We start from the raw sequence: 15,081 nt of genomic DNA on the forward strand, positions 1-15,081 counted from the left end.
GGGATTATTTAGCAGGGTAAATACCTGGGGTTAGGGCCTGGGTGGGATTGTTTTCAGTGCAGGCTTGATGGGCCAAATAGCCTCCTTCTGCACTGTAGAGATTCTATAATTCTAGGCACAGAATGGGGTTAGATACAGAGTAGCAGAGTCCAGATGCATCTTGTCCACCTCGTGGTTCATTCAGTTGCAGAAAGTGAAGCTATATGGATTGGAAAAGTAAGCTAAGGAAAAGTTGTTTCTTGCAACATTCCTCCATACCTGTTATCCCTCTTTCCAGCTCCCAATTATTTCCCAGTTGGCTTCCTTGGTGTTCAAGACTGTTATTTTAATGCATTCATTTATGGGATGTGGGTGTTGTTGGCAAAGTGAGCATTTATTTTCCACCCCAAATTTAACCTTGAGAAACTGATGGTATGGAACCTTTTTAATCTGCTACAGTCTCATCTGTACACCCACAGTGCTACTGGGGAGAGAGTTCCAGACTTTTAACCCAGCGACAATAAAGGAATGGTGATGTGTGTCCAAGTCAGAATGGTGTAAGTTTTGGAGTCGCTTATGACTGCCACATCTGAAATCTGGATGTTTTGCTGTGCTTGTGCAGGTGCAGCCATTGTCTAAGATCGAAGTGGAAGATCTCCTTCGTAAAGGGGCATATGGAGCCCTGATGGACGAGGAGGATGAAGGATCCAAATTTTGTGAAGAGGACATTGATCAGATACTTCTTCGTCGAACTCGCACTATCACCATTGAATCAGAAGGGAAGGGCTCCACATTTGCAAAGGTCAGTAGCAGCTTTCCGTCACAGCTTTATGCTTCCCACTGAAAATGGCCTACTACTCCTCCTAATACATATGTTCATAAGTCATCAACCTCCTCTTCTCTGGCAGAAGGTGACTAACTTGCTCATGATTTACAATGTGCCTGCCCTGTTTATAGCAGATTCTGCACTTAGTGGTTTGTAAGGCAGTTGTGAATAGAATATTCTAACGACTGGTATTATTGAAAGAGGAAATCGAAAATCACAGTCTGTTTGCTGTTGCACTAGAATGATAGCTGAGAATATTGAACCTTGCAAAACAGAAAACCGTTGAGCTTGATTTTGGTCACTTGCTGTGCCACTCTCTCAGAGGTATCTGAAGGTACTAGAATCCACTAGCCTGTGCTTTAGATGGGAAGGTGGCGTCGACAGTCAGCCAGAGTTCCATCTCTTCATTATAAGAACAAAGAAAATTAGGAACAGGCCTTTCAGCCCTCCAAGCCTGCACCAACCATGTTGCCCGACTTAATTAAAACCCCCTACCCTTCCGGGGACCATATCCCTCTATTCTCATCCTATTCATGTACTTGTCAAGACGCCCCTTAAAAGTCACGATCGCATCCGCTTCCACTACCTCCCCCGGCAACGAGTTCCAGGCACCCACTACTCTAAGTGTAAAGAATCTGCCTCTTACATCTCCTTTAAACCTTGCCCCTCGCACCATAAACCTATGCCCCCTGGTAATTGACTCTTCCACCTTGGGGGAAAAAGCTTCTGACTATCCACTCTGTCCATGCCTCCCATAATCTTGTAGACTTCTATCAGGTCTCCCCTCAATCTCTGTCGCTCCAGTGAGAACAAACCAAGTTTCTCCAACCTCTCCTCATAGCTAATGCCCTTCATACCAGGCTATTTATCTAATGACTTAAGCTGGAAAGAGTCCTGGTATGGACATTGGATGGATGGACCCAGTTGTTATGTTCCCCATTTCTCTCTCTCCCCTTCCCCACCATGGAATGACCTACTAACATTTACTGTTGGATTTCTCACCTCTTGTCTACTTGCGTGAACAGGAATCTTATGTAGGAATCTTACCACACCAGTGCAGAACTATAAATGTTAACAGGACACAATGTTTGCAGGACACATTCATCCCACCATGTCTGTGCTGGCTCTTTGCTCGAGCAATCTCAAACAAATGCGATGGCCACCCGCTCCTCATACCCTTGTTATCAATTCCAGACTAATTCCATTGCCCCACACTTTCCCATAACCCTGTGTAACCATTCCCTGTGGTAAACCATTTCCTGCTCCAGCAACTCTGCAAAGATATTTTGCCTAATCTCTCTCCTTAGTGACTATTTTAAATTGTTGACATCTCACCATTGATTCCCCAACTAGTGGAAGTCTTTTTGTGTCATTGCCATGAGGAGGGCAGGAACAGTGGGAAGAAGAGTGAAAACTTAACTTGCTTCCTCCATTTAATTAACATATTACAGTCTTAATTATGCAGTTTGAAGGTACTACTCATTTGCTGCAGTGATCATTCCTCCCTTGAGGGAAAGGGAGTGTTTCTCAGTCAGGACTCGCTGAGTTCCCCTGGGCAGAGTTAAGTGTGAGGCCACGTGATGCAACAGATTCTGCCAGTATAGCATCAGCCCCTGTTCCCAGTATCATGATGTGAGCTCTGATCATTTTGGGATCCATCGTGTTGAATCATCAATGTTGGTTCCCTCTGGACCTCAGGATGTTGGCTCAGAAGGTTCTCAAAGGGCTAATTCTACATCACCATGTGTTCAGTGCGTTCACTCAGGTCAGTTTTTAACATGTAGTTAAACACATTTGCTTTCAGGCACCATGTCATGACCCAAGCATCCAGCCATCCTCAGGAATCCTTCGTAAGTCTGGGATTGTGCCTGGTTAAGTCATTTTAATGTCATTTGTGGGCCTATTAATATCTGTTTGTCAATATTAGCCTTTACAAGGACAAAGAGCTCCATTACAAAGGAGAAGTTTCTTTTTAAAAATCCTCGAATCCGTGCTGTATTTTTTTTTGCTCCAGGCCAGTTTCGTTGCTTCAGGGAATAGAACGGATATCTCCTTAGACGATCCCAACTTCTGGCAGAAATGGGCCAAAATTGCAGAACTGGATATTGAGTCGAAAAATGGCAAAGTAAGTGGTTTCATCGGTGCTCACCTTGGACAAGGGGTTCATACGTGTCGTTATCTCAAAACGCATTTGAAAATATAGGGTTAGTATTCGGACTGCAAGAAGTAATGCTGAGGCCAGTCCCCAGCTGACTAGTCCACCTGGAGAAACAGAGTTAACGTTTTGAGTCTGTATGGCTCTTCTTCGGAGCTCTTACGGACTAATAACATTAACTCTGTTTCTCACTCACAGACGCTGCCGAACCACTTTGCTGAGTTTTGCCAGCATTTTCTGTTTTTATTTCAGATTGGCAGCATCTGCGGTATTTTGCTTTTATTATGGTAGCATTGTGGTTATGGTACGGGCCAGTAGTCCAGGGGCTTAGACTGTTGAGTCGGAGATATGATTTCAAACCCTAGCACAGCTACCGGGGAATTTAAATTTAGTTAATAACTAAATCTGGAATAAAAAGCTAGTATCTGTAATGTTGACCATGAAACTACTGAATTGTTATAAAACCCCAAATGGTTCACTAATGTCCTATAGGGAAGGAAATCTGCTGTCTTTACCCATCTGGCCGACAGACAACAGCAATGTGGTTGCTCTTGACTGCCCTCTGAAATGGCCTGGGATGTCGCCGTTAGATCTCATTGTCAATTAGGAGTGGGCAGTAAATGTTGCCCTTAGCAGTGATGTCAACATCCTATGAATTAAAAGATATATTTTTATTAAGTGTAGTGGTACTGTACACTTTCAGTCAGGAGCATTGGGGCTCTGGGATAGTTTATTTATATCCTTTGTGCGAAATGTGAAATTAGTGCTTCATTTGCCTATTCGTATAGGCATTGAAGATCTAGTTGGAAAAATAATTGCATTTCTCCCTCCACTGGTTCACCAAAAAAACTGTTCATTCATTCGATTGCATCTGCAGGATATTTTTCAGGCAGAATTGTTGGTGTATTTTTTAATGTAAACTAAAGCAGGGGAAAGGGGCAGGGAGCGGGGGTGGGCAGGGGTGGAATTGCTTGAGAACAGGTGCCTGAAAGCTTTGCTGCAAATGGTGAGGTCGCGAGAAGCTCAGGGGACTTGAGGCTGCAAAGGGAGAGTAACCCTGGAGGATTGGATGAAGCAATGTTGTGGGGACAACTGAGGACAAGATAAGAAGGCAAATGGCATGTTAGTCTGTATTGGAAGAGTAAGGAATAGTAAGAAAGTCTGGCTAAAATTACACTTTGGAGAGACCTAGAGGACTGTGTACAGTTCTAGCCTCTTTGCTGAAGGAAGGATTTTCTTGCCTCACGGGACGAGCAGTGAAGTTTACTAGACTGATTCCTGGGAAGATGAGAGATTGAGTAGAATGGGCCTAGATTCCCTGGAGGCTGGAAGAATGAAACATGCCCTCAATGATACATATAAAATTCTTAGAGAATTAGATAAGGTTGATGTGGAGAAACTGTTTTCCTTCACTGGAAGTCTGTAACTTGGGTCCTAAGCGGTTTACCATTTTGGACTGAGGAGAGATTTCTTCACTCAAGAAGGTTGTGAATCTTTGGGATTCTCTAGTAGAGAATGCTTATGGATGCTTATCACGGAATATATTCAAGATGGATTGATAGATTTTGGATACTAAAGGAGTCGGAAGTCGATGTTTGAGAATTGCTGCTCTGGCAGACGTCCAGCTTGTACATGTTCCTGTTGAACCTTAATGAATAGCTGGGGAGGTGGGGATGCGGCTGGGAAGAAGAAAACAGAGTACGTTTGAAAGGGAGTAATGATGCACATGTGATATCTTTCACAGGACAGCCTGGTAATTGACACACCACGTGTTAGGAAGCAGACTAAACACTACAATTCGTTTGAGGATGATGAGTTGATGGAATTCTCTGAGCTCGATAGTGACAGTGAAGATAGACCTTCAAGGTCTCGCCGACTGCATGACAAAACCCGCCGATACCTCCGGGCAGAGTGCTTTCGGGTGGAAAAGAACCTGCTGATATTTGGGTGAGTTTGTGTACAGGGTTTCTCTTGGAGTTAATTTAATAAAAAGTGAAATGAGTTTGAGCAAGAAAAACTGACTTGCAATTCCAGCATATCTTTCTCAACCTCGGCTCGTGCCAAAGCACTTTGCAGCCAATTAAGTATTTACAGTTCTGTGAGGGAGAAGGCAAATTACTTCATGAAACGGGCTTTGATGCTTGTCCTGCTGCTTTCTGTGGTCGGAAAGTGGATGAAGCTAATGATGGTACATCAGAAGTACAATAGGGGCTAGGGGTTTGAGGTATCACTTGGTAGCGTATTTGACTTTGATGTCTCTCGGAAGCACAATGCTACCAGTGTTGTCCCTGTCCAGTTTTGATCCAGATCATTAACTCAAGGCTCAAACCTTGCATATGAAACCATTTTATAATTCACTTGTCTCTGTGACTCATGGTTTGAAGGTATTATTCACTGGGGCTGTTGATGAATTTTAGTGAAGTGGATTCAATGTCAGAGTTCATGTCATGATTACAATTCCTTTTAGATTGGACTTTGTAAAGGATGTTAATGTTAAGGATGTTAACCCTGTTTTTGACACCGGTTCCTGAAAGGAAACACTTCCACTTATTGATCCTAAAATCACTTTGATCAGTAAAAACAAAACTGTCTCTGAACCAACTAGTCTCTTCAGTGAATTTAATTGTGGTTTAAGAGCATGGTCCACAGTGGTACAGTTAACTGGCTTTAGCATAGAAACACTACAGTGCAGAACAAGGCCATTCGGCCCATCAAGCCTGCACCGACGACAATCCCATCTAGACCCTATCCTGTAAAGCCATGTATTTACCCTGCTAATCCCTCTAACATACACATCCTGGGATACTAAGGGGCAATTTAGCAAGGCCAATCCACCTAACCTGCACAACTTTGGAGTGTGGGAGGAAACCGGAGCACCCAGAGGAAACTCTCACAGAAATGGGGGAATGTGCAGACTCCACACAGACAGTGACCCAAGCCGGGAATTGAACCCGAGTTCTTGGTGCTGTAAGGCAGCAATGCTAACCATTGTGCCACCCTTTATATGTTAAAACAACACAAACTGACGGCCATCTGCCTCATTATTGGCGAACTGCACTTCCATTTGCAAATACCCTTCAAAGCAATAGATACTTTAAATCTTAAAAGGGTAGGTCTTATGAGGAAAGGTTGAGGGAACTTGGGCTTTTCTCTTTGGAGCGGAGGAGGTTGAGACGAGACTTGATAGAGGTTTATAAGATGATGAGGGGGACAGATAGAGTGAACGTTCAAAGACTATTTCCTCGGGTGAATGGAGCGGTAACTACGGGGCATAACTATAGGGTTCATGTTGGGAGATATAGGAAGGATGTCCGAGGTAGGTTTTTTACTCAGAGAGTGGTTGGGGTGTGGAATGGACTGCCTGCAGGGATAGTGGAGTCAGAAACTTTAGGAACATTTAAGAAGCTATTGGATAGGCACATGGAGTACTTCGGGATGATAGGGAGGAAATAGCTTGATATGGGTTTCAGACAAAGCTTGGCACAACATCGTGGGCCGAAGGGCCTGTTCTGTGCTGTACTGTTCTATGTTCTATGTTCTAAATCATCGAGAAAAATAGCAGAGGAATCTGCCCTGGCTGTGTTTCCACACTAATTAATGCCTGCTCCCTGACCCTTTCCTCAGTGGAATCTCTCTCCAGAGCTCTGCTGTAGTGTGGAATTGGCTTCATAGGAATAGCTCCAGCCTGACATGGGCAGCACAGTGGTTAGCACTGCTGCCTCACAGAGCCAGGGACCCGGGTTCGATTCCCAGCTTGGGTCACTGTCTGTGTGGAGTTTGCACGTTCTCACTGTGTCTGCGTGGGTTTCCTCTGGGTGCTCCGGTTTCCTCCCACAGTCCAAAAGACGTGCTGGTTAGGTGCATTGGCTGTGCTAAATTCTCCCTCAGTGTACCCGAACAGGCGCCGGAGTGTGGCGACTAGGGGATTTTCACAGTGACTTCATTGCAGTGTTAATGTAAGCCTACTTTGTGACTAAAAGTAAAGTTTATTAGTCACAAGTAAGGCTTACATTAACACTGCAATGAAGTTACTGTGAAATTCCCCTAGTCGCCACACTCCGGCGCCTGTTTGGGTCAATAATAAATAAACTTAAACATTTCTACTTACCAAAATGGTAATTGGGATTCGTGGCGAGTTACAGGCTGCTGTTTAATCAAAGTTCTTATCTGAAGTGTGGTGGGACACTCATTGTCCTGTTTTGCAGGTGGGGCCGATGGAAGGACATCCTGTCACATGGACGTTTCAAGTGGCACCTGACAGAGAAGGACATGGAGACCATTTGTCGCACTCTCCTGGTTTATTGCCTGAAACACTACAAAGGGGATGAAAAGATTAAAAGCTTCATCTGGGATCTTATTACTCCCACAAAGGATGGACAGAACCAAGCATTGCACAATCACTCGGGTAACAAGATTGTCTGAGACAGATTTAGTCTTGCGTTTTTAGTTGAGACCTCAACGCTAAATATGCTTTCTGTTGAATTTGTCTGTCTCAAATTAAACTGGAATACAGAGAGTGCATAAAGATGACTGAGATAGGATTTTATTTCCCACACAACACACAAAGTTATTCAGATGTGGAAAGCTAGACCCGATGTCCAAGTTGAATTGCTCACACTATTTCAGAGGGATCTAATTGTTCAAGGGCATGGGAAAGGTATTGGAAAATGGGATTCTGATTGGTAATTCTGATGTGGAGATGATATTGGCGACAGATATTCAAATGGCTTTTGTTTGGGTGAAGCTGAGTGAAGTGAGCTGTGGGTAAAGGGTACAGACAGCTGCCTTATTGGTTTGTTGTTTCACCAGCTGTGCAAAGCTGACTTCCTAACCAGAGGGTGACCGTGGAGATGCAGAAATCTTGTCCTGCAGCGAACTGTAGCCTAAACCATTTGAAAAACTGACTCATCAAAATCAGCACCGGCTGCACTCTGGATTAGGCGTGGTAGGCTGAATAGTGAACTCCAAAGCAGCTCAGGAGGTGAGATCCAAAATGTTGGATCACCAACAGCTTTTGAAAACGGGAATCTCTTGAGTCGATGGTTGATATAGACTGCACTTCGCATTGAAGGACTCAGAGCTTACTACTCGATGCTCTTGTTGATCTTTAACTAAAGGAGCTAATTCTGTGTGAAGTATAGATATTAAAATTGTAGAGCCTTGCAAGACAGCTCTGCAGCCCAGCAGGCAGCATGGTGGCATAGTGGTTAGTACTGCTGCCTCACAGTGCAGGGACCCGGGTTCAATTCCAGCCATGTGTGTCTGCCTGTATGGAGTTTGCACATTCCCTCCATGTCTACATGGGCTTCCTCCGGGGTTCCGGGTTTTTTCCTAAAGTCCAAAGATGTGTGGGTTAGGTAGATTGGCCATGGGATGTATGGGATCATGGGGATAGGGCAGAGGGGAGGGCTAGACTGGAATGCTCTTTCAGAGAGTGGACTTCATGGCCTCTTTCTGCACTGCCAGGATTCTGTGATTCTTCCATGATGCCTGTGCTGGCTCTTTGAAAAAAACTATTCAATTAGTCTGATTCCCCCGTTCTTTCCCTACAGCCCTACAAATTCTTCCTTTTCAGATATTTACCCACTTCCCTTGTGTATAGTTGGATCTACTTCCAGCACCCTCTCGTAAAAGAGAACCTCCTGCAAATTCTGGAAATTTGAAATAAAAGCAGAAAATGCTGGAAATATATCAATCCTTCAACACTTGAGAAGAAGAAGGTGGGCCCATACTTGGGGATTCAATGTCAGGACATTATGTTTGAGTGCAGGAAGTTGGGGAGGTTACAGCCAAAGTGGAAATTCTCACGCTGAAATGTAATTTATTTTGTGGATCAGTGTGTTCAGTAATGTAAGGCCGCCTTCCATTTCCTTCCAGGATTATCAGCGCCTGTACCCAGGGGGAGGAAAGGCAAGAAGATGAAAACTCCACTGTCCCAGCCAGAACTGAAGAATGCTGATTGGGTGGCCAGCTGTAACCCGGATGTGCTCTTCCATGATGATGGCTATAAGAAACATCTCAAGCAGCATTGCAACAAGTGAGTGCACGTGTGAGAGTGGGAGAGAGCAGAGCCCAAGTGTTGTTTAGAGTTGTGAATGAATGTGGCACTTGAGTCTAGCGAGTGGTTCTTGGCACAGTTGACTGAGCCCAGAGAAGGTGTTGTATTTCTTTTCAAAGGACTGCAGCCTGTTCTCTCCAGTAGTTTGACGCAACTGAGTGGTTTGTTTGGTCGTTCCATGCTGCTGTATAACTGAGAGAGTCAGAGAGGTTTACAGCATGGAAACAGGCCCTTCGACCCAAAAAAACTGTCCATGCCGCCCTTTGTTTTAAGCCCCTAAGCTCATCCCAATTGCCCGCATTTGGCCCATATCCCTCTATACCCATCGTACCCATGTAACTGTCTGAATGCTTTTTAAAAGACAAAATTGTACCCGCCTCTGCTACTACCTCTGGCAGCTTGTTCCAGACACTCACCACCCTCTGTGAAAAAATTGCCCCTTTGGACACTTTTGTACCTGTCCCCTCTCACCTTCAACCTATGCCCTCTAGTTTTAGATTCCGCTACCTTTGGAAAAAGATATTGACTATCTAGCTGATCTGTGCCCCTCATTATTTTATAGACCTCTATAAGATCATCCCTCAGCTTTCTGCGCTCCAGAGAAAAATGTCCCAGTCTATCAAGCCTCTCCTTTTAACTCAAACCATTAAGTCCCAGTAGCATCCTACTAAATCTCTTTTGCGCTCTTTCTAGTTTAATAATATCCTTTCTATAATAGGGTGACCAGAACTGTACACAGTATTCCAAGTGGGGCGGCACGGTAGCACAGTGGTTAGCACTGCTGCTTCAGAGCTCCAGGGACCTGGGTTCGATTCCTGGCTTGGGTCACTGTCTGTGTGGAGTTTGCACATTCTCCTCGTGTCTGCGTGGGTTTCCTCCGGGTGCCCCGGTTTCCTCCCACCGTGCAAAGATGTGCGGGTTAGGTTGAGTGGCCATGCTAAAATTGCCCCTTAGTGTCCTGAGATGTGTAGGTTAGAGGAATTAGCGGGTAAATATATAGGGATATGGGGGTAGGGCCTGGGTGGGATTGTGGTTGGTGCAAACTCGATGGGCCAAATGGCCTCTTTCTGCATTGTAGGGTTTCTATGAAGTGTGGCCTTACCAACATCTTGTACAACTTCAACGAGACATCCCAACTCCTGTATTCAATGTTCTGACCAATGCAACCAAGCATGCTGAATGCCTTTTTCACCATTCTGTCCACCCGTGACTCCACTTTCAAGGAGCTATGAACATGTACCCCTAGATCTCTTTATTCTGTAACTATCTCCAACGCCCTACCATTAACTGAGTAAGTCCTGCCCTGGTTCAATCTACCAAAATGCATCTCCTCGCATTTATCTAAATTAGACTCCATCTGCCATTCGTCAGCCCACTGGCCCAATTGATCAAGATCCCGTTGCAATCTGAGATAACCTTCTTCACTGTCCACTATGCTACCAATCTTGGTGTCATCTGCAAACTTACTAACCATGCCTCCTATATTCTCATCCAAATCATTAATATAAATAACAAATAACAGTGGGCCCAGCACTGATCCCTGAGGCACACCGCTGGTCACAGGCCTCCAGTTTGAAAAACAACCCTCTACAACCACCCTCTGGCTTCTGTCATCAAGATGTGGAGATGCCGGCGTTGGACTGGGGTGAACACAGTAAGAAGTCTCACAACACCAGGTTAAAGTCCAACAGGTTTATTTGGTAGCAAATACCATAAGCTTTCGGAGTGCTGCTCCTTCGTCAGATGGAGTGGAAATGTGCTCTCAAACAGTGCAAACAGACACAAAATCAAGTTACAGAATACTGATTAGAATGCGAATCCCTACAGCCAGCCAGGTCTTAAAGGTACAGACAATGTGGGTGGAGGGAGCATTAAACACAGGTTAAAGAGATGTGTATTGTCTCCAGACAGAACAGCTAGTGAGATTCTGCAAGTCCAGGAGGCAAGCTGTGGGGGTTAGTGATAATGTGACATAAATCCAACATCCCGGTCGAGGCCGTCCTCATGTGTGCGGAACTTGGCTATCAGTTTCTGCTCAGCGACTCTGCGCTGTCGTGTGTCGTGAAGGCCGCCTTGGAGAACGCTTACCCGAAGATCCAAGGCTGAATGCCCGTGACTGCTGAAGTGGTCCCCCACAGGAAGAGAACAGTCTTGCCTGGTGATTGTCGAGCGGTGTTCGTTCACCCGTTGTCGTAGCGTCTGCATGGTTTCCCCAATGTACCATGCCTCGGGACATCCTTTCCTGCAGCGTATCAGGTAGACAATGTTGGCCGAGTTGCAAGAGTAGGTACCGTGTACCTGGTTGATGGTGTTCTCACGTGAGATGATGGCATCCGTGTCGATGATCCGGCATGTCTGTTTGAGGTCTGTTCCTCAAACAGACCATTGTCCGCAGCAAACTACCCAGCCTTCAGGAGAACAGTGACCACGACACCACACAACCCTGCCACAGCAACCTCTGCAAGACGTGCCGGATCATCGACACGGATGCCATCATCTCACATGAGAACACCATCTACCAGCTACACGGTACCTACTCTTGCAACTCGGCCAACATTGTCTACCTGATACGCTGCAGGAAAGGATGTCCCGAGGCATGGTACATTGGGGAAATCATGCAGACGTTACGACAACGGATGAACGAACACTGCTCGACAATCACCAGGCAAGACTGTTCTCTTCCTGTGGGGGAGCACTTCAGCGGTCACGGGCATTCAGCCTTGGATCTTCAGGTAAGCGTTCTCCAAGGCGGCCTTCACGACACACGACAGCGCAGAGTCGCTGAGCAGAAAGTGATAGCCAAGTTCCGCACACATGAGGACGGCCTAAACCGGGATGTTGGATTTATGTCACATTATCAGTAACCCCCACAGCTTGCCTCCTGGGCTTGCAGAATCTCTCTAGCTGTTCTGTCTGGAGACAATACACATCTCTTTAACCTGTGTTTAATGCTCCCTCCACCCACATTGTCTGTACCTTTAAGACCTGGCTGGTTGTAGGGATTCGCATTCTGATCAGTATTCTGTAACTTGATTTTGTGTCTGTTTGCACTGTTTGAGAGCACATTTCCACTCCATCTGACGAAGGAGCAGCACTCCGAAAGCTTATGGTATTTGCTACCAAATAAACCTGTTGGACTTTAACCTGGTGCTGTGAGACTTCTTATTCTGTCATCAAGCCAGTTTTGTATCCATTTAACTACCTCACCCTGGATCCCGTGAGATTTAACCTTATGCAACAACCTACCATGTGGTACCTTGTTAAAGTCCATGTCGACAACATCAACTGCACTGTCCTCAGTGGACTGGACCCACTTCTACTTTGTAAATCCTTTCCCCATTGCTCAGAACTGTGGTACGTGAGAGGCAGAATCTAAATAGGTAGAAGTTGTTTTGCTCCTTTCTCTCTTGAGCTTCATTTTATTTTGCACTTTGTTTACTCCCAGAGTCTTGCTGCGAGTCCGGATGTTGTATTATCTTAAACAGGAGGTTCTGGGAGAGGCTGCTGACAAAGCTTTGGATGGTATTGATGCAAGGTACGTCAAATGGCAAAACAGTGTCAGTGTCAAGGGTAAACTAACTAGAAAGTTGATGCTGAGCCGTACTGAGCAAGAAGGCCTCAGTCTCAGTTCCTCTTTTTGAATGATTTTAAGCATGATGAATGGGAAACCATGGATCAGGGTGAAGTTAGCCAGGATGCTTCCTTCCCCTGTTGGACAATGTTATTGGTGAAAGATGAGATTAGGTTTCATTGCCCCTTGGGCTGGCAAGCTGTAATTAGTGGAGTGCCGTAGGAATCAGGGCTGGGGCCTCAACTATTTACAATCTCAATGACTTGGATGAAGGCAACCGAATGTGTATTGGCTAAATTTGCTGACACTAAGATGGGAATGGAAGCAAGTTGTCAAGAGGAGGTGAAGGATCTACAAAGGGAAGAGAATTCCACAGACTAATAACCTTTAGAGAGAAAAAAAATCCTCATTTCCATCTTAAAAGGGAGACCCATTCTTTGACTTTGCTATCTAGTTCTAGTCTCCCCCACAAGAGGAAATGTCCTTCTGGTATCCATCCCATCAAATCCCCTCACAATCGCATATAATTACCTTCCCCAGAGAGCAGTGGAGGCTGGGTCATTGATATATGTGGAGATGCTGGCGTTGGACTGGGGTAAGCACAGTAAGAAGTCTCACAACACCAGGTTAAAGTCCAACAGGTTTATTTGGTGCTACCAAATAAACCTGTTGGACTTTAACCTGGTGTTGTGAGACTTCTTACTGTCATTGATATATTCCAGGCTGCCTTAAACAGATTTTAGACAAGGTAGTCGAGGAGAGAGAAAAATGGAGTTGAAATCACAACCAGGTCAGTCGTGATCTTATCTAAAGTCAGGGCAGGCTGCGTGGGTGTATGGCCTACTCTTGCTCCAAAGTCCTATGTTCCTATGTCACAAATACCCCACTGGAGATTGAGATCCTCGTGAAGATTATGTTATGAGAACACGTTGCCTGAACTTTGCTTGTATTTGCTGGAGATTAAAAGATTGTTCTTATTGAAGTGCATGAAATGATTGGGTAGATAGAGAAACACAGCCCCTCTAGTGGCAACACAGAACAAAGGGGAATCCGGGGTGATGTCAGGAAACACCTCTTCACACATCGGGAAATGGAAATGTGGGACCATCTCCCAGAAAAACTGTTGAGGCTGTGAGTAGTTGGAGGAAGTGAAAGATGCAATCTGAAATTGGCAGGGTTTTGATGGGTAAGGCTGAGGGTTGTAGAGGAAAGGGAGGTAAATGGGTTTGAGTTACATGTCGAGCATGATAATGGAGCAAGTTTGAGGAGCTCCTGTTTCTCTACTCGGGGTGGGGGGGGCGGGGGGGTGGGGGGGGCGGGGGGTGCAGTCCAAACAAACGTGCATTTTACTGATTTTAATTAATGAATGATTTTTAATGGAGTTGATTTTTTTTTCTCTTTGTCTCTATTCCTCTCTCCCTCTCCCCCCTCCTCGCCCTCCCTCCCCCCCCTCCTCGCCCTCCCTCCCCCCCCTCCTCGCCCTCCCTCCCCCCCCTCCTCGCCCTCCCCCCCCCTCCTCGCCCTCCCTCCCCCCTCCTCGCCCTCCCTCCCCCCTCCTCGCCCTCCCTCCCCCCTCCTCGCCCTCCCTCCCCCCTCCTCGCCCTCCCTCCCCCCTCCTCGCCCTCCCTCCCCCCTCCTCGCCCTCCCTCCCCCCTCCTCGCCCTCCCTCCCCCCTCCTCGCCCTCCCTCCCCCCTCGTGTCTCTGATGCGCACCTGGGGTACAGTAAGCTGGAAGTCTGGATTCCTGATGTTGACTACAATGATGTTCCAGTCGAGTGGTGGGGTGGAGACGCGGACAAATCCCTGCTCATTGGAGTTTATAAACATGGTAAGGCTTCCTTCATGGTTACCTTATTGATCCTTGGACAGTGCAGCTGTTACAGAAAGATTGCTTGAGTAATTCATCGTGTAACAGAAGTGTGATGAAGGCAACTTCAGTTGAAGCATTCAAGAGGACAGACTCTGTGACTCTTTGTCAGATTTCCAACACGTGCAATATTTGGTTGATCGCCAGATCGTTCTGGCTGTTGACACTGGCAGGATTATCTGGTCTCAGCAATGACACATCCCTGCCGCAAGATTCACAGTGGCATCAGGGAATTAATGGAAAATCCCACTGACAGTGGCAGGACCAGAAGATCCTACCGCCGGCCAACAGCAAGTACCTGTCGCCGTGAGAAACGCACTGCAGGGAGACCAGAGAATTCCACCCTGTTTGGTTATTGGATGAACTCAGGGCCAGGTTCGAGCACAGCCAGTGACCTGCTGATTATCACCAACTAGCGTTCCACATATCATAGCCACTTCAGAGAGATATCCCAGCATGAGTCAGGAGAAGGAGCTCACTTAGTATTTGTCGGATGATCTTTTTAAAGCGTTGGTTATAAAGTGACTTGTCACAGCTATGATTACTGATTTATTTGAACAGTATGCTATTTGCTCTGACTTGCGGTAAGAGTAGTGTGGAGCCTTCTCAGATACAGGTGTGGAAA

The 15,081-nt window shown here is 46.0% G+C and overlaps 1 protein-coding gene across 3 annotated transcripts in view; it reads left to right on the forward strand.

The window, feature by feature from the left end:
- The window catches only part of chd6 (chromodomain helicase DNA binding protein 6), a 204,392-nt gene that overhangs the window by 142,837 nt on the left and 46,474 nt on the right, over window positions 1-15,081 (forward strand). For all 3 annotated transcript variants that reach the window (XM_078236970.1, XM_078236969.1, XM_078236971.1), the window contains 7 exons: window positions 602-781; window positions 2,820-2,930; window positions 4,705-4,907; window positions 7,166-7,365; window positions 8,838-8,997; window positions 12,464-12,553; window positions 14,314-14,417. In XM_078236970.1, coding sequence (XP_078093096.1) covers window positions 602-781; window positions 2,820-2,930; window positions 4,705-4,907; window positions 7,166-7,365; window positions 8,838-8,997; window positions 12,464-12,553; window positions 14,314-14,417 — 1,048 coding nt within the window. The remainder of the gene's footprint in view (window positions 1-601; window positions 782-2,819; window positions 2,931-4,704; window positions 4,908-7,165; window positions 7,366-8,837; window positions 8,998-12,463; window positions 12,554-14,313; window positions 14,418-15,081) is intronic.

The sequence above is a fragment of the Mustelus asterias genome, chromosome 20 (assembly GCF_964213995.1).
Source record: "Mustelus asterias chromosome 20, sMusAst1.hap1.1, whole genome shotgun sequence".
Lineage (NCBI taxonomy): Eukaryota > Metazoa > Chordata > Chondrichthyes > Carcharhiniformes > Triakidae > Mustelus > Mustelus asterias.